Below are 26,808 nucleotides of genomic sequence, written 5' to 3'. Positions count from 1 at the left end.
TCCTTAAGATCAAAAATTCAAATATAAATTATTATAAATTAATTTTCAGGAAAGGCATTTCATATCATTTTTATAACAATTTTTATTAACTTCAGGTGAAACGTGAAGATTACAAGATAAGATATAACTCAAAGAAATCATATCAAAACTGCAAATGTTGATGTGATGTCAAAGAAAGGTGGAAAAATGTCAAAGCCGCACTGCTGTAAAATGTGTGACACTTTCACATTCCACAAAGCTGCTATTCTTTTAGCCTCATGTTAATGTCATCTCGTCAAAATCAGACATCAAGAGATTTTTTTCTTTTGACCAAAAAGGTCAAAAAAGCTTCCAGTAAGTGCACAGAAGAGTTGTGAAAAAATGAACCCACATATTGATCTAGCCTCACTGTCTTATTTCCCATCTGTTTCTTTGCAGAGGATTTTCAACTCCTTTGTGTACACTGAGAAAACATCAAATGGAGAAACTGAAGTCCAGCAGGTGAGCAACACTGTACTCCCCCTTTCTTGTCACACAGATGGTGTTGTCAAACGAATACACTCACACATACATTTATAGGCAACTGGTTCGAGGGGAGACGGTGTGATTTTGAAGGATGTTAAAATTCTCATGCTGCTGTCTCAGGGTCTTTGAAGTTGTGCTTGAGTTTGGACTCAGAATCTTTTATCGTGAGGTTGTTTTCTTTACTGTATTTTTTTTTTCAACATGTTCGTCTCAAATCAGAGCATTTTAATTAGTAATCAAGATTGATCATTAAAGTATGACAGTCAATCTTTAAAAAATATTTTCTCTTCAGTATTTTCACCTATTTCTTTGTTATTCTCCATTCTTCATATTGGTATAGGACAGTACTTTTTTAAATAGTGAAGGACTTAGTAGTGCGTTTAACCGCGGCGGACATGTTTTTTTATGTTTTTTTTTTTTAAACTGTCCTAGCGGCCCTCTCATTGGCAGGGTGTGCGTGGTTTTATTTGCATTGAGCATACTCACTTTGCACATGGCATGAGTATAAAGTTTAGATGAGGTGTAGCAGGCCTTCAGGTGACAGCTTGACAAAAATATTTATCTGGGATGACGGACAGGGAGAGATGGAGATACAGACAAAGGAAAGTCTCCCGAAAGCCAAAACGAATCGTGGGTGGCGCTTTGTTCAATGTGACTATGCTGGGAGACGGGGAAAGACTTACTGTGAACTAAGAATGTTGGCATCCGAAGGCATGAAGCCAAATAAATCAAGGCGTCTCTTAAACATGTTACATCAAAATTCACACTGATTAGTCACCGAAGTTATTTTTCAGCAAAGCATGCTAAACAAGGTTGTAGATTTGGCATTGACAAAGGTGATGTGTCCCCACTAGTATCTAGCAATCATTGTTCTGTCTACAGCACTATTATGTGATCACTAAAAAATGATCAATAATGTTGTGTTTACCTAGCAGCGCAAAAAGAGTCGATTCACATTGTCTACTGTAGCGCTAACACAAAGGACTAATGTTTTGGCTGTGCCCTACACCTATTTCGCGTGAGACTTAAGTTTTGTTGAGATTTGGTCCTCACCTATGGCAACCTCAAATCTACATCCTTAGTGCCAGATATTGCTAACAATCATCCCGCGTTGTGACTCCTACTTGAGTAAACCGATGAGCAATGTTGGCTTCATATAATCCAGCAGGTGATGAGAGTTGCTGTGTCCTGCTTCTAACCCTGCTTTAAAAAGCTGTTTTTTGCAAAACGTGCTCCATGTAGCTATTAATCCGGACATTATCTTCAAAAAATTCAGCACTGATTATTGCATATTTATTTGTTTTGCAGGTAAGCGGTTGTTTTTATTAAATATTGTGCGCTCAAGGTAATGTTTTGGATTAGTTTGAATAAATATAATGATTTTATGTAATTTTTCAATTCAGTGTTGGTATGGTTTGACATGGTCAGTGTGGTTTAAGACTTCATATTTTATTTTTGGACGCACTAAAAATATGTTCTGTTCTGTACAGTTAATAAAGCTATTCTTTGTTGTAATTTGGTCAATATGTATTCATTTCATTATTATCATATGGGTTAATGAGGATACAATCCTATGCAGAGGTGTACTTAAAACCTTTTTATAGACAAATAATACTTTTTATAGTGGCAGGGGGTTAGCGAGATGTTTTCTTCTTCATGGGGATGAAGTCATGACATAAAATAATTGAGAAGCACTGGCATAAGAGTTGTTAACAATCCAAAGTTTTTGTTACAAATTCAAATCTTAAAATCTCTTTATTGCAATCCTAGTGAAGTATGAGGTACACACATGTACCCTAAGCTCATGCAGGTGTAAATACTTTCATGATGCTGCAAAAGACCCTTCTCTATGTGCAAATTATCATCAGTCCCGGCTGCATTTGCTCATTTCTTGTCAGTAGCGTACTTAAAACAACTTAATAGGCCATCTCACGACATCGATCTCGAAACCTTTTTAATGTCAGTAGGTAATAACTACTAAGTGGCTTTGTCTACACATTTGGCTAGCGTTTTTCTGGGCAGAGGAACCACATTCATGAGCCAAAGTGTGAGTTTCAATAAGAAATACATATGTGGGAACAGAATACCATGCATGAGACACTGTTGGCTAAAACCCCTTTTAAATTTGATCTTTTGAAACTGCACTGAAAAAAATCGACATGAGGCTTGATACTTTCTTTTATACATAGTAAATGAAAAACATCTTCAAGAGCACCGAACCTCAAAATCAGTTAACTATAAACGCCTGAATGTCCACCCGTTAAATTGCAAGTTCAACAAATGTGGCTCATTCAGTCACTTTTTTCTTTTCCTTCTCAATAATGTTCATAAAGTCGCTGCTATTGTGAAAAAGATATATCTCCATTTTGGGGCCTCATATTTTATCTTCTGCAGCAGACAGCACACAGCAAATGCTCTGTGATAGCAGGTCCCTGAGGGCTGTATTTGTGGGACTATCTGTGTGCGAGACTGTGATAGACTTCCAGTGATATTTATGACATATGAAAAACCATTAGGTTTTATCTCGTTATCACACTATTTTTTGTTATGGTACAGAGTGTCAAATTTTAGAGAGTTGAGAAAATGGTACCTCGCCCTAAAATAAATAAACGCAAAAAAATAACAAGATGGGAAATAACTTCGAAAAGAAAATAAGAATAGTATAGAATTTATTGCCATGTGAAATGCACTACGATATGAACATTTGTCCCTGATACTGTGAATAACAATAGTGTGAGGATGAGGCCAGTTCTGGCATGAAAGATTGGTTAAAGCAGCATCTGGTTTTGTCAACTTTCACTCTGAGGCAAGAACTGGAATTAAAATCCATCAATTTTCTACACTGCGTATCCTCAATAGTATCGCAGGGGTGCTGGAGCCCATCCCAGCTATCTTCACCGAGTGGCAAGGGAAACCCTGAACTGGTTGCCAGCCAGTTGCAGGGAACACCGAGACAGACCGCTCGCTCAGTCACTCACCTAGGGACGACTTGGAACGGCCAATTAACCTGTCAAGCGTTTTTTGGGAATGGGGGAGGAAACCTGAGTGCCCGTAGGAAACCCACGCAAGCACAGGAAGAACATGCAAACTCCGCACTGGAAGACTAGTAGCTAGATTTGAACCCATGACCTCAGAACTGTGCCGCGGACCCACTCGCTACTCAGCTGCCATGCCGCTAGACATAAAATGTGCAGGAAAATAAGATGTGATAATTATTGTGATAATTATCGATATCGACTGACAAGAAATATATTACTGTGATAACAAATTTCGTCTAATCGCCAAGGCATACATGACAGCGTGTTATACACAAATAAATGTGGCAAACAACACGATGATGATTCTAAATCATAATCATTTTTGTTTTTTACATTTTGTATTACTGATTTGTGTAATATTGTGCGGCAGGCTTGGTATCACAATTCCTGCACACTGGTAAGGTCAGTCAGGGTGAGGAGAGTGGAGCTTTATGTTTGCAAGAGTGTGGTCAAAGTGGATAGCTAAGATTGGAATGGCTTTCTTGTCCGCACTGAGGCAAACTGTAATCCAAGATTTAGCTTATATGCGCAAAGCTTCTGGTTTCTTTTAAGCCGGTAAAAAGTGGAATTTAGACTCTGTATTGACATGTCCCTCCCACCGATTATGGAAAAACTCCACAGTTGAACTCTATCTCACTCTTTTTTTTTTATAAAACGTTCATTGCCACTAATTGCCATGCTGCCACAGACATTATAAGTGTACACAACGCCTTTTTGTGTTAACTTTATCGTCCGTGCCTACGTCCTCGTCTCAAACTCTACGCATGGAGCCATTTTGTATCGCTAAAGAATTTTTGCCGGTGCATGAGGTTGCTTTTAAACTCCTAACAGTATGGAGTTTTGAACAGATTTGCGGGTCAACCTGCAGTTTTGTGTTCCTAGCTCAAGTATTTCGTCAAAGCGCCACTTCTATTTGTTGTTTAAGCAGTCCTTCTCTCACTCACCCAGCGCCATTGGACACTCTAAATTTATGCCTGTTTGCGTGCCTGACAGGCACACGTATAGCACCTCTTCCTACCTGGCCTACTGCTGCATCTTGCCTGCCAGGTCAAATACAGCACCTTCCTCAGAAGCGAAATATGACAGGCAAAAATTTAATTTCTGCATGGTGTGGACTTTTTTTTTCCAACAATAGAAAAGGACAATGCCAGGCGTCATTTGTCTAGTCACGTTGTCCGCTACTGTGACAAATTTACATAAATGCATAAAAAAAAAATTCACCCTACTCAGAGCAACAAGCTGCAACAAAAAAATGTAAACATGTTACTGTTCCTGAAAAAAACTTGGAAATCTATTTGTACTGTGGCAAGAACCAAACAGCTGTTAAATTGCAGATTTTTTTTTGTTTTTTTGCTTTTCTTGACTTTTGCTCTGTAACAATTGTTTTATTATAATATTGTATTGTTTTACACTTAAAAGTTTATAGATTGTATTATTTACTGTATTTGCACTTAAAAACTTTTTTTTTTAATATCAAGCAATAGAAGGTAAAATTGACACTGGGAAATTGTAACATTTGTATTTTCAATAGCTGCTTTTTATTTGACTGCCTTGGCTTTTGTTCTGAAACAGTTGTTATAGAAATATTTCTTTATTTTTATTTTTATAAAAGTTAGAGTTTGAATTGTAGTTATTTAATAAAGCATGCAACATTTTAGTGCTTAAAATCTTTGTGCTGTGTTTATCATAAATATAAACCAAATCAAGGGGGGAGGGTTTAATTAGTCTATGATCATGACATTTCTAAGCGAAAAATATATGTATCATATCGGTATGAAATACTGCCATGTATTTACTTGATTGGATAAATATTAAAATTCGCTGTTTCTGCCACTGCTAATTGGATTTGGACAAAGGATTTGAGTTACTTTATGTGAAACCAACTTCCATCCATTATCCATTATCTGCACCGCTTATCCTCAGTAGGGTCGCGGGGGTGCTGGAGCCCATCCCAGCCATCCTCGGGCAGTGGACAGGGGACACCCTGAACTGGTTCCCAGCCAGCCGCAGGGCACACAGGGACAGACAATTCACTTGCTCATTCACACCTAGGGACAATTTAGACCGGCCAATTAACCTGACATGCATGTTTTTGGAATGTGGGAGGAAACCGGAGTGCCCGGAAGAAACACACACAAGCACGGGGAGAACATGAAAACTCCACACGGGAGGTTCGATCCCATGACCTCAGAACTGTGCCGCACACGCGCGAACCACTGCGCCGCCATGCTACCTGTGAAACAAACTGTCATTTTTAAATCGCTCATACACTTTTGACTATTCTTAACTGAAGGATTTGTTCCTTTTTTCCACTTTTCGTAGATAATGTAGTACACACATGCTATGATAAATCTGTAAAAAGTACCAATTGTAAAAAAAGGTTTTAAAATATGGGGTCGTTTTTATTTTGGGGGGCGAATTAAACGTTGACTTAGCCATGAGAAATCCTTCACTCAATTCCCGCAGAGCATTCCACAACATCGGGGCGAAAAACCACATTCTTTAATAAGGATTAGTAATTGTTGCCACCTATTCAGTAATAGTTGTTCATGTTTGACATTTCCTATGTTGTAAGATATTGTTGAATAAGCCTGAATTATTTTGCCAGAAAGCAAGTCAAATAAAATGTTTCTGCTATTTTTAAGACTTTATCATGTCAAAGTCAAGTTCTCGGAGCCAAATATAGCCCGCAGGAAGGTTTACTACGGCCCCTGAGACAATCTTGATTCACTATTGTATTATACACCAAGAATTGTGTGTTTTTTTACTGTACATTACTTCTTGAAGAGGTTGTTGTTTTTAATTACTAGATATTAGCAATTTATTGTATTTCAATCAAATTATATTAAAACAAATCTGTTAAACGCATAATGCTAAATTGCTATTATTTTTTTTTTTCTTTAAAGTATATTTAGCTCACTTTTGCTGAAATAGGCACTAAAGGCTGCTGATGGTGCCTGAATACCAGCTTCTTTCATTACATTTTCATGTTATGGCTTTATTAATACAAAACAAATGTATAATTTTTGCCTGTTGAAAATTGATGATTACTGGCAGAGCAAAAGGTTTTTAACATTTGATTCATGCAGCCTTAGGCTTGTAACCATTTTTTTTTTTTTTATCCGGGCCTCTGTCCATTTCACTTTGATATCCCTGTTCTATGTGTTAACTACATGTAGGGATGAGTGATGTGGCCAACAAATATAGTCTCGAGTTAACAGATTAGTCTGGGAGATTCCAATTTTAAACAATTTCAAACAATAAACCCTACTCGATACACATTTATCTAAAGAAGATTTCTCTCTGAAATATACTTATTGTGCAAAATATTAGGACAACAATAACATATTGCAAATCAATTTGAATTCAACCCTATCACTTAAGAGCGTATGCAAAATGTAGCTCCAAATGGTGTATGCCTTATTTGCTTAAATGTCAAAATTAAGTACCGTATTTTCCGCACTATAGGGCGCACCGGGTTATAAGGCGCACCCCCAAAAAATAGTTTTTGGTCCTATATCTTCCATAGATAAGGCGCACCGGATTATAAGGCGCTACAATGGGAACGTCGACAAAACAGTCAGATGATTCAGTCCAACTGATTACCCCCTTAACATTCCTAAAGCTTGCAAAGAAGCAAATATGTGTCGTAGACACGTGCGGATGCGGTGTCCGTACGATGTCACTTAAATGCGTCATTTCAAATATCATTCGGAAGGTTGAAGTCTTGGGATTCAAGAAATGCCAAACATTTCTATGTTTCTATTTTCTTTTTCGCTCACAACTTTATTGTGCATATGACAATAAACACTTGGAATTGAGTTTAATTCACTCAACTCATCACAGCAACATCAAGATCGTTCTAAAACAAGATACCGGGAAAATATAAAGCCGCATAACTCACCTAAGTTCTCATGTTCAATAATGATACGCAATCATGGTCTTCTTACAACCGTGAGTGAAGTAAATCCAGGAGAGTAGAATATTTACAAATACAGACTAATGAAACATGTTTCTTTATGGCGTACTTTAGCAAGCTTGCTACGCCATTGCTAAACTCGGCCGATTGCAGGGTTTGTTTTGGCCATCTAGCCAATCCGAGGCTCCGAATAACTTCAGCCAATAGCGATCGATTTAACGGATGATTGACACATTGGTTAGCCAATGAAACGCCGGTATATAAATCCCAGCATACACCGCGGACTTGCTACGCCATTGCTAAACTCGGCCGATTGCAGGGTTTGTTTTGGCCATCTAGCCAATCCGAGGCTCCGAATAACTTCAGCCAATAGCGATCGATTTAACGGATGATTGACACATCTTTTTCGGCCAATTGCAGGGTTTGTTTTGGCCCTCTAGCCAATCCGAGGCTCCGAATAACTTCAGCCAATAGCGATCGATTTAACGGATGATTGACACATTGGTTAGCCAATGAAACGCCGGTATATAAATCCCAGCATACACCGCGGACTTGCTACGCCATTGCTAAACTCGGCCGATTGCAGGGTTTGTTTTGGCCATCTAGCCAATCCGAGGCTCCGAATAACTTCAGCCAATAGTGATCGATTCAAATGATGATTGACACATTGGTTAGCCAATGAAACGCCGGTATATAAATCCCAGCATACACCGCGGACTACTCCACGTTCGGGGTAAAATCGAGTCGGCGGCTGTTGACTAAGTTGCGAGACCTTGCGAATTTAATATTGAGCCATATATAAGGCGCACTGTGTTATAAGGCGCATGGTCAGCTTTTGAAAAAAATTAAGACTTTTAGGTGCGCCTTATAGTGCGGAAAATACGGTAAGTCGAAACTAGTGAGTAGTACTTTGCAAAAGCTTTGAATATTTGAAATTAAACATATTTTTATAGATTTTCAATTTAGCAATAATTAAGATAACAAATTTGATTAATTGCCCAGCCCTTACCATGAGTAACCATATCTATTTTGACTCAACTCAACAGTTTTCTGACACTTTAGTCAAAAATTGTTTATTGTTGTCGCATAACTTGTCCTCTCTTTGTGCAGCTGGCCAAGAAGATTCGGGAGAAGTTCAACCGTTACCTTGATGTGGTGAACCGGAACAAGCAGGTTGTGGAGGCTTCGTACACAGCCCACCTCACTTCACCTCTCACTGCAATACAGGACTGCTGCTCCATCCCAACATCTATGATGGAGTGAGTATCAACTGTGTCAATTAATTTATCTCTTTGTTGCTCTGCCACTCCCTTTTGCTTCCTATCTTTTAAGGTGGCTCACTAGCAAGAACCTAATACTTAACAAAGCCAGGGAATGGTTTGATCAAAATAAACGGTCATTGAACACAAAAAAAACCCCCGCTATCATATTTAGGAAATCCAATAAAGACATTTAAATACAAATAAAGATAGGTAATGTTCAAAATCGATAGAGTATACGCTTGTTTGAGTGATTATTACTCACAATATTAGGTCGGTACCCCAGGGGGTCGGCACCCGATGTTGAGAGTGATCCTGGACTACAAAATCCTAAAAACAAGTTTGTGTGGAGCCGAAAAAATAACAAATAAGAAAAGCCTTATATAAATTTTACAATAAATGCAACACATGCTGTGTGTATCTATATAAGCAATATGAGCCAAGTATCAAAATGACCTAATTAGATGCAATGGATCATGTGGGAACGATACACCACATGACTACTCTGTAGGGTACTGCCTTAAGTTTAACTTTCTTAAAATATTAATGAATGAAACACATTTATATCTGTACATTCAAGGAAACTGTGCGGGTCAGATGTATCAACATTTCGTTCTGTATACATGTGTACAAGAATGACAATAAAGTATATCTGAATCTGAATTACAGTATTTTTTATAAAATTAAAAAAATGCACAAAGAAATCGATTTTTATGCAATTTCTACAAGAAAATTGAACATGCTTAACGTGCCCCTTATCTTGGCAATAAAAAGAGTGCAATAAGACACAGCATGCATTTATACAAATCAAATAGAATAGAATATAGAATATAAATTTGAAAAGTAAATTAAATCACATGAATGCAGTTCACGTTTGATTTCTGTGCAGTTGTTTTACTCCATCTTTGGGGTCCATGGCCGATCACACACATGCCTGGCTTGTGACGCTGCCTCTTTTGAAGGCTCTAACACAGGCGACACGGGAGGGAGCAAAAGAAGTAATGGAGATTCACCGCATTTTGCATAGCATCTAAGTTTTCCAGGCAGTAGTTCAAGCCTGAGAGGAACAACTTCACTTCACAATATATGACTTTGCTGCATTTGAGGCAAAAACTTATATCTGTTTTTTTACAACCCAATACCAGTGAGGGAGTGGCAGTCACTTCCCAGCCATGAGCTCACACCAGTTAATTTCCACTCCCCTAGTTGAAATGTGTCATTTGTTCATCGCATTTTTACAGGATTGCAAAACGTTAAACATGTTTGTTACATGTTTGTCTTCCTACAGAAAAAACATTTTAACAAAAATATTTTCCCCTCCTCCATCTTTTCCAATGTGAAAACATTTTGGGAATAATGCCATAGAGTCACTCGACACTACTAAAGAGCCGCATGCGGCTCCTGATCCCCGGGTTGCCGACCCCCAGTTAAATACAGTGGAACCTCGGTTCTCGACCATAATCCGTTCCAGAACCCTGTTCGAAAACCGATTTGTTCGATCACCAAAATCGTTTTTCCATTTAAAAGTAATGTAAAATCGTTTTAATCCGTTCCAACACCCTGAATGTTTACCATCAACGTAAACATGAAGCTAACCCAGGCTAATCATACGTTCGCGTTAGCGTCATCTTCCGTATGAAAGATGACGCTAACATGAACGTGTAAAAATTAAAAAATCAGGTCGTTTACACGTCATTTAGCACCCGGGTCTCCACAAAAAGTGGTGAGCGGTTAAAGGATAAAGAAAATAATTATGAATAGGATTTCTTACCTTTGTGGTGGTCTGCAGAAGCCATGCTCTATTCCCTCGAAAGAAGGGAAACTCGCACACCTTCTTCATATTTTGCTATTATTTCTTGCTTAAATGCAATAGTTGTACGCACTACTCTTCTTTTTTCACCTGTAACTTTGCTGCTTGCACCGACCTTCTTCTGAGGCATAATTAGGGGCTAAAACACTCCGTTCACCGATATTAAAAGCGAAAAGAAGTGCGCGCCCACGTGATAACAGTTCTTCACAAGGGGTGGGGGCAATATACACGATCTACACCCGTACGCCGCTCCGATTTTTCGAACGAAAAGCGAAGCAAGAATTTCTCGAAATTTTGGGTCGAGAACCGATTTGTTCGAACTGAGAGGCGTTCGAAAATCGTATACTACAGTTCGAAAAACTGTAGTATACAATCTTCATTAGAAACGAACGTTGCAGTGATGAGTAGATGCATACATATATCTGACCAAAAAAAAAAACCTTCATACACACACAGTTCATTAACTTTGCCTTATTTAAGTCATTTTAAAGAGATTTCAGGAAATACATTTACAGACGCTCCCCTACTTACAAACATTCGAGTTACTAACAACGGTACATACGAAGATTTTTGGATATTGGAAAAATATCCGGTACATTACTGTAAGTTAGATTTTGTATTGTGTGCACCTTTATCCGAGTAGAGGACAGTACTTTAGTGCTTCTTTCTGCCGCGTGGCATTGTGAGAGGTCACCCAGCATCCACCCCGAAGAAGAAATCCGGCTTCTACTTCCTGGTTTGTGTGTATACACACGGTACTGTATCTCTAGCGCGCTAAGAACTTTGACGTTTTTATTGTTTAATGCACGAGAGTGCATCCATTCGATATGGTTGGTGTAAAGCTTAAAGAAGAGGCGAGTCGTTTTTTTTAAATGAAAGTCAATTAAGAAAGTTTGATGCGGTTAAGAAAATGGTCGGATCTCTTTTTTGCCATCCACTTTTTACCACGGAGGAGGAAGTCGACTAACTTTTCCAAAAGTAAGTTAAACTTAACTTTATTTATCTTTATAGGCAAGTGAAGTAATGTTTATTTGTGACGCCCTTAATCACAAGGAGTCTAAAAGGGCTTCACGGACCACAGAATGTCAACGCCTAATGTGTCTCTTGGTTTTTCTGGACTATGCTTTATCATTCAATATTTGTAACGTTATAGAGCATATTATTGGATCAAACGTTTATTTTTCAGTTTCAAAACAATACAGGTTAATTATACAAGCCTTAAACATTCTCTCTCTCTCTCTCTCTATATATATATATCTATATCTATATATATATATATATATATATATATATATATATATATATATATATATATATATATATATATACACATACACAAAATACAGCACTGGAGCAACTTACGAGCAAATTCAATTTACGAATGATCGTCCGGAACTTATCTGGTTCGTAAGTAGGGCAGTGTCAGTAGAAGCAATATAGAAACGCTTATTCGTCTACAGAAGGTAGTTGTTAGGATTGTGCATAACACTGGGTACAAGGAACATACTGTTTTTAAAATCCAACATGTTTAAATTTGAATACAAAGTCAATCTTAAATCTCTATTAGTTGTATTTAAAGAAAGTGGGCATCCACTTCTAACAAATATTCAACTGTTGTTTTTCCGCTGAGCAGACTTTAACCATCTTAGTCCAATATGTTCGCAAAACATTGTCCAACTTGAAGAAGTTTTCAATTATGGACTGATTTATATGATGACCTTCAAAATGTCCCTAATTTATATCAATTATAAAGTATATGCCATGTGTGTTTTTAATAAATGAGATTACTATACCAAGAGTTTATTTTGATATTTTATGTTGTATGAATCGCTAGTATTATAATTGCTGGCTTGAAATATTGTTTTTTTTTTGTTTGTTTTTTAAATCCTTTTTGTGGGGAAGAGTTTTGTGCACTTATTTGGAATTTGGATATGTCTTTACTGCAAGAATACAATACTGTAGTTAAACAACTTCGCTTCAGTCTACTTGCTTTCGTCCTAACATATAGTTAACTTAAATCTAAACGGCTGCTAATCTGACTTTTTGCACTACTGGCAGTGTTTTATAGCTTGCCACTCCTTGCACATTGCTCTCTGCACTATTGTAATTACAGCGTTATTGTTACAGTGTTAATGTTACTGTGTACCTGACTTGTTAATCTGACTGCCCATTTTGCACATCTGGTTAGCTACTCTTCTTGCACTATCGGCACTATGGTAAAATACTATACGTAGCCAAAATACAATACAACTTTATTTATATCTGTACATTCAAGGAAACTGTGGGGGTCAGATGCATCGACATTTCGTTCTGTATACACGTGTACTAGAATGACAATAAAGTAGATCTGAATCTGAATCTGATGGGTTTTTTTTTGTGCTGTGCTTGCATAAAAAAGCCACAAACAAGGCAGTGGCATTGTCAGCTACAGACATTTGGTTTTCTATGGAAGTGAAAGATTTTGTGGTTTGACCTACCGTAGTAATATACCTCTGAACAATCTGAATTCTCTGTGTTGTCAGAGAAGTATGTTTTCACCAGTTTAAGGGCTTTCATTTTTTAATTGCTTGATTATGTTTTCTGAATGTAATTGGGCAAAGAGCATTTTTCTAATGCTCGTAGTGTTAGTTTAGTTGTGGCAAGCGCTACTATGACCAACTATCTCCACTGAATAACTGCGAGGGCTATTAATGGTTACAGCTCAAGCCTCACCAATGTGGCAAGCATCGCTGACTAACGAAAAATGTATTGAATGAGGATTTTTTATAAAGTGTTATTAAACTGGCCTACTATTTGATTTAACATGAGACTCACATTTGGAAAACGAAGAAATGGCTTGAAATGAATTTAAGCATGACGTAATAACACTACTCACAAAACAAAAGTGTCCAGAAATACTATCCAAAAAGTGCATTGGTGAATAAAAAGCAAGTGTGTCATGTCTACAAATACCTCTCAATTTTACATTGTTTCTCTAGTTTAAATTCACCTTTTCATGTTAATAGGCAAAGTGTGAATTGCATTCGGAGGTGACTGGTTAAAAGCGCTATATAAATGCAGCCCATTTAACATTTTTTGGCATGATAGATTCGATCTTGTTCTGAATGGATTCGCTGCCCTGAAAAATTACATTATGTGATCTGTTTTTGTTGCATGTACTCGAGTAGTGGGACCACATCCGGAAGGGAAAGCAAGTAAGGAGTTAGGAGAAGATGCTGACCTACTGCGATCTAACATTTTATTTGGCCAGCAGAAACAAAATGTTTTTCTGCGCAAATTGGATAAAATAAAGCCCCAGTTGAGTCTTGTCTTTCACTGTGACTGTTGAGTCATTTACCAATGGCTATGTGTTACTTTTACAACAAGAAAGCAAAGGAAGAACAGGACACTGTGGTTTTTACATTCCTGTTTTTTCTCATTACACCAGGTTCGGTTTTGAGCATGAAAATGGCCATTGGCAAAAATGTTACTGCCAAATAGGGCTGCAACAACTAATCAATAAAATCAAATAAAATAGATTATTTAAAGAACTGGAAACTAATTAGATTATTGATTCGTTGTATCACGGGATTTTTTGAGCCAATAAAAACGCTAAATCAATGCAAACAACAGTGAACACAATTCCGCTTTGATACTGAGAGTTGTAACACCAATTTGGTCCAACAGAGGGCACCAATACCGTTTTTAAAAAAAAAAATATCTTACTTTTTTTTTATTACTGACCATTTTATCATTGCAAACAAAATTGGCATGAACGTTTAAACTTTGTCTGACTGTTCCATCATTAAATAAAGTCGACAATTTTCAAGGGAACAGAAAGTGCTGCGGAAGTACAGAGAAAATATCTATACGTCCAAAACTTCAATGTTCAAAATCAACTGAATCACCGATTCTGAAAATAATTGTTAGTTGCAGCCCTACTGCGAATTGAATATTTTAATGATGTTGAAGGATTTATTAATTGAAAAACGTATATTCACTACTGTTGGTAGTATACAAAATCATGCATGGACTTGCTCCCTCATATCTTTCAGATTTAATTTCCCCCTATGTTCCGGTGCAGAGCCTTCGCCCTGAAAACGCTGGTAACTAGTGATCCCAAGATCCAAGAAGAGATCCGCAGGTTCGAGAGCGTTCTCTATCCCGGCCCCGGTGCAGTGGAATGGTCTTCCCCCTGAGATTCGATCTGTAACCTCAGTGGAAATGTTTAAATCTAAGCTTAAAACACACTTCTACTCTATAGCATTCGAATAACCTATTTTTTATGTTGATAATATGTGTATTATTTGCCCTAATGTAGGTTTTAGATGAGGGGATGGTGTCATAATAGTATGTAGTTTGCAATAGTATTTGATCTGTGCAGCCCTTTGAGACTCTTTGTGTTAAGGGCTATACAAATAAACATGACTTGACTTGACTACTCCATTTTGATGTAGTTGGAGCAAAATAACGAAAACTATATTGACAGGATTTAAACCACAGCAAATACTTAAGGAGCTTTATGAATTCCGGAACTTTTTTTTTTACTCGCGGCTGATAATATCCTGACTTATGTCATCATTGCAGCCTTATTTAAAGTTTTTGCATTTCTTAGATGCGCTCGAATAAGCTTCTCTTTTTTTATCTTTCTTGCGGTTTGGGTTGGCGTTTAACCTTTTCTTACTTTCACCATTTACGTGCTTCAGTCACAAATAGAAACAAAAAAAATGCAGGGACAAGCACAAAACCACTTTTCACCCGGTGCCACCATTCCTCCTGCTTAATGTGTTCTGCCCCGAACAGCTTAGCCAAAAGTAAGATAAAAGCAGATTTTAAAAAAGTATACGGCCTCTTTGTACTCAGTTTGACATTGTTAACACATATTTAAAATATTCTACTTGACACCTCAAAGAACGCTCCTTGCCTTTAACTAAATTTTAGTCCTATTGTGGTCTCAAGGGCAATAAAAATCAGGCTAATTGTATTAAAAGTGATTTTCGAAATATTGCCCATTATACAACACACATGGAAAAAGTAATAACTTGCATTTTATACAACCTTCCTTTAAAAAAAAAAAAAAAAAACTGTTCAAACAAGTGGCTTATTGTTAGTCGGTTACAACAATTGTGTCTCTGTGTACATTTGTTTTATAGGAATGGCTTGTGCTCCCATGTGTACAGTAGAGTTAAAAATGTTTGCAAATTTGAAGGATGTTTTTCAGATGAAAGCAGAAAAGACTTTCTGCATCTAGTTTCAGCACGCCTAGCACAAAATTCTACTGGTAGTTTGCACTGTTGTAACACTGCTATTGCCAGTCACTTATTCTTTCCCAGTGAAATCAGGTCGAAAGCAAAGCAAAGGAGGAGTATTGCTTCTATGTATAATCTCTAATGCTGCAGCTGTCTCCCTCTTTTATCCCTCTAACCCTCCATTTCTGCCCGCTTCTCCTTGACTCGCCGTAAGCAGTTATTGCTCTCTGAATGTTTGCTTTCACAGTGCATAATCTCTTGCTCCAAGGTCGTCTCAGTCCTGCAGGGGGACACACACACGTCTGGCCCAGGACCAACAGAGACCACCTGTAGCCTGCGCATTATTTAATGTACATACATAATCCACCAACAAAGTAGCTCGCGGTCCATTCCTAATAAAATTGCTTCACAAAATCATAGTTATAGTGAATAGCCCGTGTTGTATTAATGGTGTGGTGGTCAATTCCTCAGGCCATTGTTGTCGGTCGGGTATAGTAAGGTGAAGTAAAGGGTGATAAGTCCAACCACTTTAAAGTGTCTTCCTTTGGGGGGGAGACAAAGCACTTTCATTTTTGCTTACTTTTGCAGGATTATGAGATATGGGATGTATGTGTACACACGTCTTAGTTATGCATATGAGGGTAGCTTTAAAATTTAAATAATGAATTTTTTGGGAGTGTGAGCAGTATGTAGATAATATTACAACGTGCCATGTAGTATTAGTACCATGCTGGATAGTGGTTAGTAATTAATAGTATGCCAATTGATAGATTGCAAATTTTGTTGGTATTCAGGCATTATTTGACTCACAGGAACTTTTAATAAATCGGGTTAACCCTCAAAACATTCACACTGTTGAATTTCTACATTTAAACATGCTTGAAATTATGTTAAACCATTACGATTAAAGAGTCTGCCAAAAGTGTCTCAAAAAACACAAACTGACTTTGGACCGATCCATAAATTAAAGTCTGTGGTCGATGCCTCATCAATCATTGTTATCCCAGCTTTACTAGCTAATGTATTATGTATCAACTCATAACGACAAAAACAATTATCACATGTGTCTGGTCCAGACTACAATTCTTGATTTAAAAATACGTCTGAATATTTTTATACAATTTATGTGGGAAACTTAAACATTTGATCAATTGGATGTTGCCAAGGTAAACAGTTTTTTTGTGCCGTGATTTTTGTATTCTTAAACTCTTAAACAACTTTCTTAAAAATCATCATGCCATATTTCCTATTCTATGCTTCAGTTCTGTGCTTGAATTATACAATGTAGCTGTTCCCACAAATAGCTCATTGCATGCTTTACATTGAAAATCCACATTCATTTGGACTCAACTGTGTGCCTCTCAATTTAAATTTACTCCCAAGGATTTTTGATATTCCGCTCTGTGGTTGCAGTTTAAATTAAATGTATTATACAAACAGCTGAGGATCAATGCTGTGCGCTGTCTTTGAATCACGCAGAGACACTGCAAATTTTTCGTGGGCAGATTCTGCTTTGCAATATTCCCTCTTGCTGTGATCTAACTCTGTCCTCAAAGCGCCAAACTTTAAATATATATAAAAACGTTTCGGTCATTTACTGATTATCGTTATATTGTATGTCTTCAGGCTCATATGTAATTAATGCATCAGGAACGTTTCCCTTTTGGGCCGGCATGTGCTATGCACAAAATTCCGAATACACATGGTAAAACAAAACCAAGGCGAGGAATCTGGAGATGATGTTTCATAACATTGGATGCGAACTTACCATAATTAAATGTTGTATTGTACAAAGGAAATTGGACACAGATATTTCAGTCCTCATGTATTGCTGGGCAAAAATAGATTTTCGTTTTTTTTGCCTTCATTAATATTCCTGATCAGAATGGAAGCCCCCTCCCGGCTTGCTCTCTCTCTCGCACTCTCGCTTTCGTTACAGAGGTTTTGATGTGGAATTCAAAGCAGCTGCAAATGTATTTTTTATCTGGCGCACATTTTGCCGAACATCCTGCCAACCCTTTCTATACAAACTGGATTTAAGGAGAATAGTAATGACTTTGGCCTTATGGGACACTAAATGAGTGAAGTACAAGCGCAAGCCGTACATCAGAGTACCTGCCAATCAAACTGGGCCAAGGCTAGGTCGGCTAGAAGAGAGCCAATAAGTGTGTAGAGCGTTCATTTTACGTGTGTTGGTGAGCTGGGGTGGGGGAGTCGGACTGAAGCAATGGAAGGATCAAAGCTTGGAGTCTTGGTGCAGTGCAGAACAGGCTGCTTCTCTGCATACCTCCCCTTTGTCAGCCATTAATTCCACATCTATATCCTGTGGAGAGCAGTTTTTAATGTTGACAAAAATAAGATATTAAAATAATCTGGTCATAGCACATGTTTATTGTTGCATGTACATCTTCAGGATTAGGATCAGATTATGTGCACAAACAATGGTTTTAAAGATGTACTTACCTCAACACATGGCTGTGCAAACTGCAGATTGTATATTGATTGAATCACCGTCTTCTGTACACTCATAGCTGTTTCTTTGGCTCTGTTACCTTTTCTGGGACTTTTTTAGCACTTGGTACTAATAATGATTCGGGCTGCAACTAATGACTCCCCGACTATTCAAACAATTAGTCGAAAAATCAGACAATTATTGATTTTTAAATTTAACTGGACATTGATTTAATTATGAAAATGACAATAAACGCAAGAAAATGGGGACAGTGAAAAATACATCATTCATTGAACATTCTGTGGATTTGAACAAAAACACATTCAGGCACAGTGCTTGATCCGTACATAAATCCATAAATAAACCACTATCAATTTTTTAATAATAAGCTAATAAATAATTTAAAATCAAGTGGTTGTGGTTGGTTGGGTCCCTCAACCATTAAAGTACGGACTGGGGTGTCCTGCTAGGGTTCAGCAGTGGGGACATCGGACTTTCAGTACAACTGAGTCCTGCCTCGTGCAGAAGTTTGCTGATGACACTGCTATCGTGGGATGTATCAGAAGTGGGCAGGAGGAGGAGTACAGGAAATTGATTCAGGACTTTGTCCAATGGAGCGATGCTAACCACCTGCACCTGAACACCACCAAGACCAGGGAGATGGTGGTGGACTTCAGGAGAATTACAACTTACCCGGTTCCTGTAACTATCAAAAGAGAATGTGTAGAATTTGTCCAGACCTACAAATACCTGGGTGTGCAGCTGGACAATAAACTGGACTGGACAGCCAACACAGAAGCTCTATGCAGGAAAGGTCAAAGCCGACTTTACTTCCTCAAAAGGCTGGTGTCCTTCAACATCTGCAAAAAGCTCCTACAAATGTTCTATGAGACTGTTGTGGCAAGCGCCCTCTTCTATGCAGCACCGTGTTGGGGAGGCAGCGCCAAGAAGAAGGATGCCTCTCGTCTTAATAAACTGGTGAAGAAAGCGAGCTCTGTTGTGGGCACAGAGCTGGACAGCCTGACAACAGTAGCTGAGAGACTGGCACTGAAAAAGCTGCGGTCAATCATGGGCAATTCATCACATCCACTACAGAGCATCATCTCCAAACGGAAGAGCAGCTTCAGCGACAGACTGCTGTCACAGTCTTGTTCCACGGACAGACTGAGGAGATAATTTCTTCCTCATGCCATGAGGGTCTTTAACTCCACCCGGGGGAGTAAAAGCCCACATTAAACCACACCCCCACATTGCATATTACCGTATTTTTTATTACAGTGTGTATTTTATGTAGCACTGACTAAATATATCAACACGTTACATTGAGTATGTATTACATTCCTTTTACATTATTATTGTTTTATTTTCAACACAACGATACTGCTGGAAGTGTGAATTTCCCTACGGGGATGAATAAAGTATCTATCTAGAGTAGTAGGGGCACCATTTCCTGTGGTATGTCTTGGGTAAGTGCAGCCTAGTGGCACCCATCCCTCCCCTGGTCAATACATGTTTCCACCTGGGGACGTTTTGCGTAAAACCAAGTGCACATTTTTATCCCTGTAAATCAAGAACAGGCTAATTTGCACCTGTAGAACAGTAATTAAAACAAATATAATGTGCATGTACATTCAGTGGTCAACTGCAAAGCCTGTAACAAATTAACTTAAATTCTCAAGTAATTGAAATCAAATGGATTTAACAACTGACGTATGTCGTTTTTAACGTTTTACAACTGATGTTTGTTCTTCGGAATGCTTGCATTTAATTTTAAATACGTTTGTTGGGCACAATCTGGCATAACACTTCAGCTCTCTCTCATAGCAAAACATAAACGCATCAAATGTACAATGCATATCATTAAAACCAGATTGGCTCGAACGTTAACTTATATCTTAGAGAGGTGAGTCAAACTGTTTCGTTCTGTGTAATGTTCGCGCATAAAGGAGTTACTGCTTTCCAACTTTGCGACTAGTCTTTTTATTTACTGTATCAAGGCTAAAATGCTCCAAAACTTGAGAGGTTTTGCAAATCAGTTGTTTATGCCGCCATTTCTGTATGTTTATGTTACCATTCCGACAGAGATGCAATTGTGAATGCAAAACTCTCAGCAGAGATTATATTCATGTAGAGATTTATCAGTCTGTAGAAAAAAGGTGTCCGGTGATAGTAGTTGACATTTACATTTATTGTCGATTATTTCTATTATCGATTTTTGTCGACAACGTTGACTCCTCGTTGCAGCCATACTTGTTTACCCAAACTCAGCCCCCAATAATCAATGTGGTAAAATCGTGTAATGATGTGTTAACATAGGAAAGTCACTAGATTCTAACTAACTCCCAAGTGGTTGGGATTCAGTGCTCTCACCGATGCAATCCCGGTTTGATTCCCATTGCATCCAATGTTGTGCAAATGTGGTCATCGATATTTTTCGACAGATTCATCAATGTTAAAACCTTGTGTAATTCGCGCAACAAATCTTTTAGTTTTTCTGTGGGTGAAAAAATCAGCTGTTATATACAGTCAAAGAAAAAAATAGGTAACTTGTTTTTAAAAATAAAATAACTTATTTATTTCTTTGTGCCTTGGTACCAAATCAACAAAGGCCCACTAACAGTGCACAGCCCGGTGATTTCTGAACCCTGCTTTTAGGTGTAAAGAGATTCCTTGGTGAAGGGACTAAGAACATTACAGTAAAATAAAAAAAATCAGACTCTTGCAAGCGTTTCCTACAGCAAATCTGGAATAAAAATCTAGGCCATGGAGATGCGATGCTACAGAAAACTTCTAGGTATCTGCTACAAAGCCCATGCAATAAACTAAACGTTGTGCAACACCATCAGAGAGCACCACGGACCCTACCGAGAACGGTTGTCAACTGTGCGCAAACGAAAACTGCAGTGGTATGGCCACGTCACAAGATCATTAGGACTGGCCAAGACAAATTCCAGGGCACAGTCCAAAAGGCCAACATCAAGAAATGGACTGGTGCTAACTTTGCCACGACCCAATAACCCGCCATGAACCATAAACAGTGGGGAAAGCTGTCCAGCGTTGCATCCTCAGTTGTGCCCCGGAGACCCAAGCGGTTAAGGGATCCGTGAACAGTTTACTGTGTGTAACTTACTTGCATAATAATGTTGGGTGTACATGCAATGATGATGATTTACTTTAACGGATGAAAGATTAGCTTTGCTTTTATGGAAATCTGTTCCACAGGGACCCGTGATGTCTATATGCTAATTAATTACTTAAATTTAATCTTCAATCCTAGGCTCATGTACAGTACATCTGGAAACATTGCTGGGGAAAACACACTGTAAGCCATTTTCCACGGAAAATTGTATCCATAAAGAGTCAGAAATTCTAATAAGTTGTCTAGGCAACAGATGACTGTGGCATACATCGTTTTAAAAAACATGGACATTTTTACCAGATGTTTTTCTTTTTCATTTAAGTCACAATAAACCTTTTATTGCAATCCCTGCCAGCAGCAATGTTGAAATCTGAGTACATGCATATTAGCCCAGCCAGGGGTGCTTGCAGTACGTGTGAGTTGAGTTTCATTGGATGTAAAAGTCTGGAGTAGTAACCCAGCCACTCCGCCAAAAAATGAGTGGAAGTCAGGCATAAGTTATTCAATGTTGTCCCTGTTTTTTTTGTCTCTTTTAGGTTTGACGGAAATTTCAATGCCAATGTGTCCAAGACCATCTGCTGCGACAGACTCTCTCCGACCGTCAACAGCCGAGCTTTCAATCCTGGAAGAGACCTCAACTCAGGTTTGTTTGTTGTGCGTTGCTGACGTGCTTTATTTTACTGACTTGCATTCTTTTTAAAAGTTTAATTTGGAAATATGTTCATATTTAGTATATTGAATATACTAAAATAAAAATAATAAGCTGTCTAGTGTTTTAGAGGTTCTCTGAATAGTTTCTGTTTAACTCTCCTGTTGTAATATACTGTGCAGTTCACTTGAAAATCCTTATTTTATTCCAGCTCGAAATGAAATACACTTTCTTTACCTTTGAACACTCGTAAATTATAATGAGATGTTTCATCTGTTTGTGAAGTCTGCCTGTCGTGTCTGTGTCAGGTTAACCTGAAGCTGGTCTTTCGAATTTTTGTGAACAGTAGGATTATAAGAGATATTTGTAAAGAAAGATATTTGTTGTTCAAGTGTATCCTACTTACATTGTAAAAACAATTCTTTACTTCAATGGAAGAAAAGATTGGTTCTTTACGTGTAAACTTTTTAATTCTAAAGATCTTGGATTTTGAACTTGCAAGTAGAACCTCAGATAAGAAGTTCAGATTGTTTTAAAAGCCCTCCACTGATCCCTTTCTTTTTATTAAAGCTCATAAGTTACAAAAGCAGATCCGCCCTAGAGGGGTGGATATCAAAGAACAGCAACATGATTTACCGATAAGGACACTGATGCAAACAGTTAATAATAGTCAACAACAAACAACCGTGGGCAGTAATAGTCAAAATAACAAACTTCCTAGCATCCTATGCTATATTTTTTGCATGTATCCAATATTAAAAACAATATAAACTTATCACACATCAAAAGTACAATGTATACCTAAGCGGTAAAGATACCTGCTTTTTTAGGGTGTAGTTACTACCCATGATGGTGACTGATATAGGCTGGCCTCCCATACACAGTATCTAACAGTCACAAACCTAAAGTTATAGAAAAGATAAATATCCATTCATTAAATGTAAATTCAAGTATTTGTCTTCTTTTGCAGAAGGAAGGTAATTAGTTAAAGTTGTATTGGTATGGATGACTACGTACAACTTGCCTAAAAGTGTGTTAAAAGACCTCCTTAAAATCACAGAACAAATTCTCAATCTACAATTGACCAGTATCACACCAAAGCTCACAATTCGATTTACTTTTAGGATTCATGGCAATATTTTGCTGATAAGGAAAATCTCTATCTAAACTACCTTTAAATCATGATTTATGTGTGTCAGTTTGTATGTAAATATAGGTTCTAAAACAGGCGAACCGATTTTCGTGAAAACATAAACAGTTGTACTTTTGGTCTCTGCGAGTTTCTTGAACAAGGTTTGGTCTCAAAGCACCTCAATAATTACTAACAAAGTTCATAAACATCTGCTTTTCTCTACAAGCGTTTCTAGACCTGCATAATTTGCTTACAATAAATAGGAGTTGAATCGTGGCAAATTAGTTTGTGTAAGGAGTTTCTCTGTATTTAATTTTTGCTATCGGCTTACAAAGTTCGCAAATAGCTTGAAATACAAAAAAGAACTGCAGTCTTGTTTGATTTGTCCACATGTTAGTCTCAAATGTTGCCTTCTTTTCTGTTGTGGCATTTTAATGAGGCTCAAAAACTTTCTTGAACTCTGTGCCGTCTCACTCCCCCGCCCCTACCGTCTCTTTGAAAATTGTTGTGTAGCTGCAAGCAGCAAGGAAGTCGCTGGCTTTGTGTTGGGGAGCTCAGTGAGGATAATGTTTACTCTGTGACCTACTAAAATTCAGTTAGTGTTGAGCAAATACAGTTAAGCCTGGAGTTTGTCTCAGGTTATCATGCATCCTTTCAGTGAGACATGCCCAGATTCAAATTTGCCAAATCAAAATCACATTTATGAATCAAGTGTATTCAAGGCCAACAATGGTGTTTGATCTACACTTGTATTGCAGTAATGTGCCACTGAGAAGTTCAACAAGGTTTTACGGTATACTGCCGTATTTGTGCAATGATTGATCAATCAAAAAACATTGATGACCATAATCGCGAAGCATTGTATACAACGTGAATCGAACCCAGGCCGGGGCGGTAATGACACTTAATCACTTAACCCAGGGTCGGTACCCCGCAGCTTAGGAGCCACACGCGGTTCTTATGTGCTGCTGAGTGGCTCCATTGCCCTTTCCCTAAAATGTTTACATGTTAAAAAAGATTGGGGAGGGAAATACATTATTGTTTTAATATGGTTTCTGTAGTGGGATAAACATGACACAAACATTTTTAATGTTTTCCAATGCTGTAAAAATGTGTGAAATGAATATTACATATCAACAAGGAGCTGGTACGAGTTTATGAGCTACCAGCTAAACGCCAGTGTGTGGCTCCTCCGCTTTCCCGTGTTAGATGGGCTGTGCACGCCCAAGCTCCGCCTCTTTGAAAGGTGCAGCGTCACAAGCTTTGCCATGATCCCTAAATCTAAAAAGAAGAAAGATTAAAAAAATAACGGGAACTGAGGATTCAACGTTTCTTGGGAAGAATGATTTGCATTTATTGCCAATGCAGAAGGATTGCATTTAGAGAGAAGTTATCAAAAAAACAAAAAGTGAAGTGAAACGACATTTCAAGGGAAGGCATGCTACATTTGCAGCCGGGCCAGTGGAAATTGAGAAAAAGTGCAATTGCATCACTTCTGGACAAATAAGAGGAGCGCAATATAGATTGAAGAAGTTTATTGTATCTTTAAACTTCACTACCACGATGAGTTTTGTTGCAACCCGGGTGATGATAAAGATTAGAAAACCGTTCACAAATGGTGACAACATGAACGAGTAATTCATCAACATATCAAAAGACTTATCTGCAGTGTTCAAGAACACAATCGAGATAAGACAGAAAATCATTCCTTTTTAAGACTGTGAAGGAAAGCGCCAAAAAAAAAATCACAAACAAGAACACTGATTAGCAAAACGAAGACATCCAATGCCAGCAGGGGATGCCACTGCGTTTTACCTTTGAAATGACTTGTTTGATATTTTCTCAGAAGTCCACTCAAACTGTATTCTATCCGACTCTGGCACTAAACCATCAGTGATATAAACAAATTACGAAAATGCATTCAATCTTATCCGATTATCACACTATTCTTCCTTACGAGACCAGAAACAAATGTAAAGAATGGAAACATCAGAAATTTGGTCCTGAAATATATGAATAAATGCAAATTCCGATACATCATCAGATACACCAAAGAGGTTGTTACCCTTGTTTTATTTACAACTTTCAGAATAGCTTTCTGTTTTCTCCATTCTCTAACGTTTGTTTCTGGCACCTTGAATAAAAATAGTGTTGTAATGAGATGCAATCGAATGCCTTTTCGTATGTCATCTGTACCACTGGTGGTCTATTGGTTAGGTTTCAGCGCTCTCAGTGCCCGACCTGGGTTTTATTCCCGTTGCATTCTGTTTTAACAGATCAATTATTGCACTCTTATGTGTACCGTAGGTGTATAACAGGAGCAACGATTATCTATCTATCGTTTCACCGAAGCCATATACGATTATACATCATAGTTTTAATTATGTACGCTTTATAGCAGTGATCATTTTACCTCTGAAAAGTGATTGGTCCCTGGGACTCGCATGCTCAAAAATCTATGGGTCCCAACACAGATCTATGGTCCCCAAAATTTAGTGTTATCGAGGTTGAAATTGTCAATCGGCGACAAATATATAATATAAATCCATATATTCATTCAGTTTTAATCAACACAGTTTATTGGTAATACAAATCATTTATTACTTCAAGATTTTTCAGTTCACAACAATAGCTCGGTAGCCTAGATGGTAGGGCGCCCGCTCCGAGACTGGGAGGTCGCTGGTTCAAGCCTCGGCCGAGTCATACGTACAACATTGGTACTCATTGCCTCCCTGCTTGGCGCTCGGCATTAAGGGTTGGAATTGGGGGGTTTGGTCACCTAATGACTCCCAACACAGCAGTTGGGTCTAAAATGGCGGTGCCCTGCTCGGCTGCGGCTGCATCTGCTCGCTACAGTTTAACTGTACGGGTCAGGTGTATCGACATTTCGTTCTGTGTGCATGGTTACAAAGAATGACAATAAAAGTAAATTCTATTCTTCTTCTATTGTACATTATACAAAATAATATTGCTGAAATAATTATATTAATCTATATTTTCATTCAGTTTTAATCATCACAGTTAATTGGTAATACAAAGCAAGTTATCACTTCTGATTTTGCAGTTCATATATTCTTCGTGGTTTGCTGTCCCGCCACAGTTGTAATGCCTTCTCAAGGTCCAATCCATTATCATCCTCCTCATAGCGTAACCAGGAATATATATATATATATATATATATATATATATATATATATATATTCTTTTGTATGTGTATATTCTTTCGTCGAATCGTTCACTTCGACACGATCTTCCGAAGAATTTCTCTGCGTTTTTTTCAAGCCGGAATTATTGCCATTTTGACACCGAAGAAATGACCAATTTTGTGTTTATTTTCACCTTCCCTCGATGACAAGCACCACAACAATGACGTAATCTCGAAGCAACGAGATCTCGTTTCCCGAGATCGGCGTGTAGACGAAAACTCGAACCGCGAGACCAAAACAACAATGGCGGATCTGCCTGACGAAAAGTTTGGAGTGCGGTAAATCTTTGTAAAAAAAAAAAAAAAAAAGTAATCTGGTAATAATGACAATTTTGTGTCAAAAAGTTTACGTCCCGGGGACGCACGTTGATTTGAGACTATGCGTCCCCAGCAAAAATGATGCGTCTAGGACGCAGGGACGCGGGCAAATGAGAACACTGCTTATAGTCCAGTGTGCCTTATACATGAAAAAT

The 26,808-nt window shown here is 38.0% G+C and overlaps 1 protein-coding gene across 1 annotated transcript in view; it reads left to right on the top strand.

Annotated features, from left to right (window-relative positions):
• Positions 1 to 26,808, top strand: part of cachd1 (cache domain containing 1) — a 101,966-nt gene that overhangs the window by 31,077 nt on the left and 44,081 nt on the right. The window contains exons 2-4 of the mRNA XM_088350435.1: positions 418 to 480; positions 8,572 to 8,720; positions 21,886 to 21,992. Coding sequence (XP_088206561.1) covers positions 418 to 480; positions 8,572 to 8,720; positions 21,886 to 21,992 — 319 coding nt within the window. The remainder of the gene's footprint in view (positions 1 to 417; positions 481 to 8,571; positions 8,721 to 21,885; positions 21,993 to 26,808) is intronic.

This window comes from Urocampus carinirostris, chromosome 12 (genome assembly GCF_059441175.1).
Source record: "Urocampus carinirostris isolate Australia breed hairy pipefish chromosome 12, RoL_Ucar_1.0, whole genome shotgun sequence".
In the NCBI taxonomy this organism is placed as follows: Eukaryota; Metazoa; Chordata; class Actinopteri; order Syngnathiformes; family Syngnathidae; genus Urocampus; species Urocampus carinirostris.
Note: the sequence above shows the minus strand (reverse complement) of the source record. Positions and strands in the feature narration are given on the sequence as shown.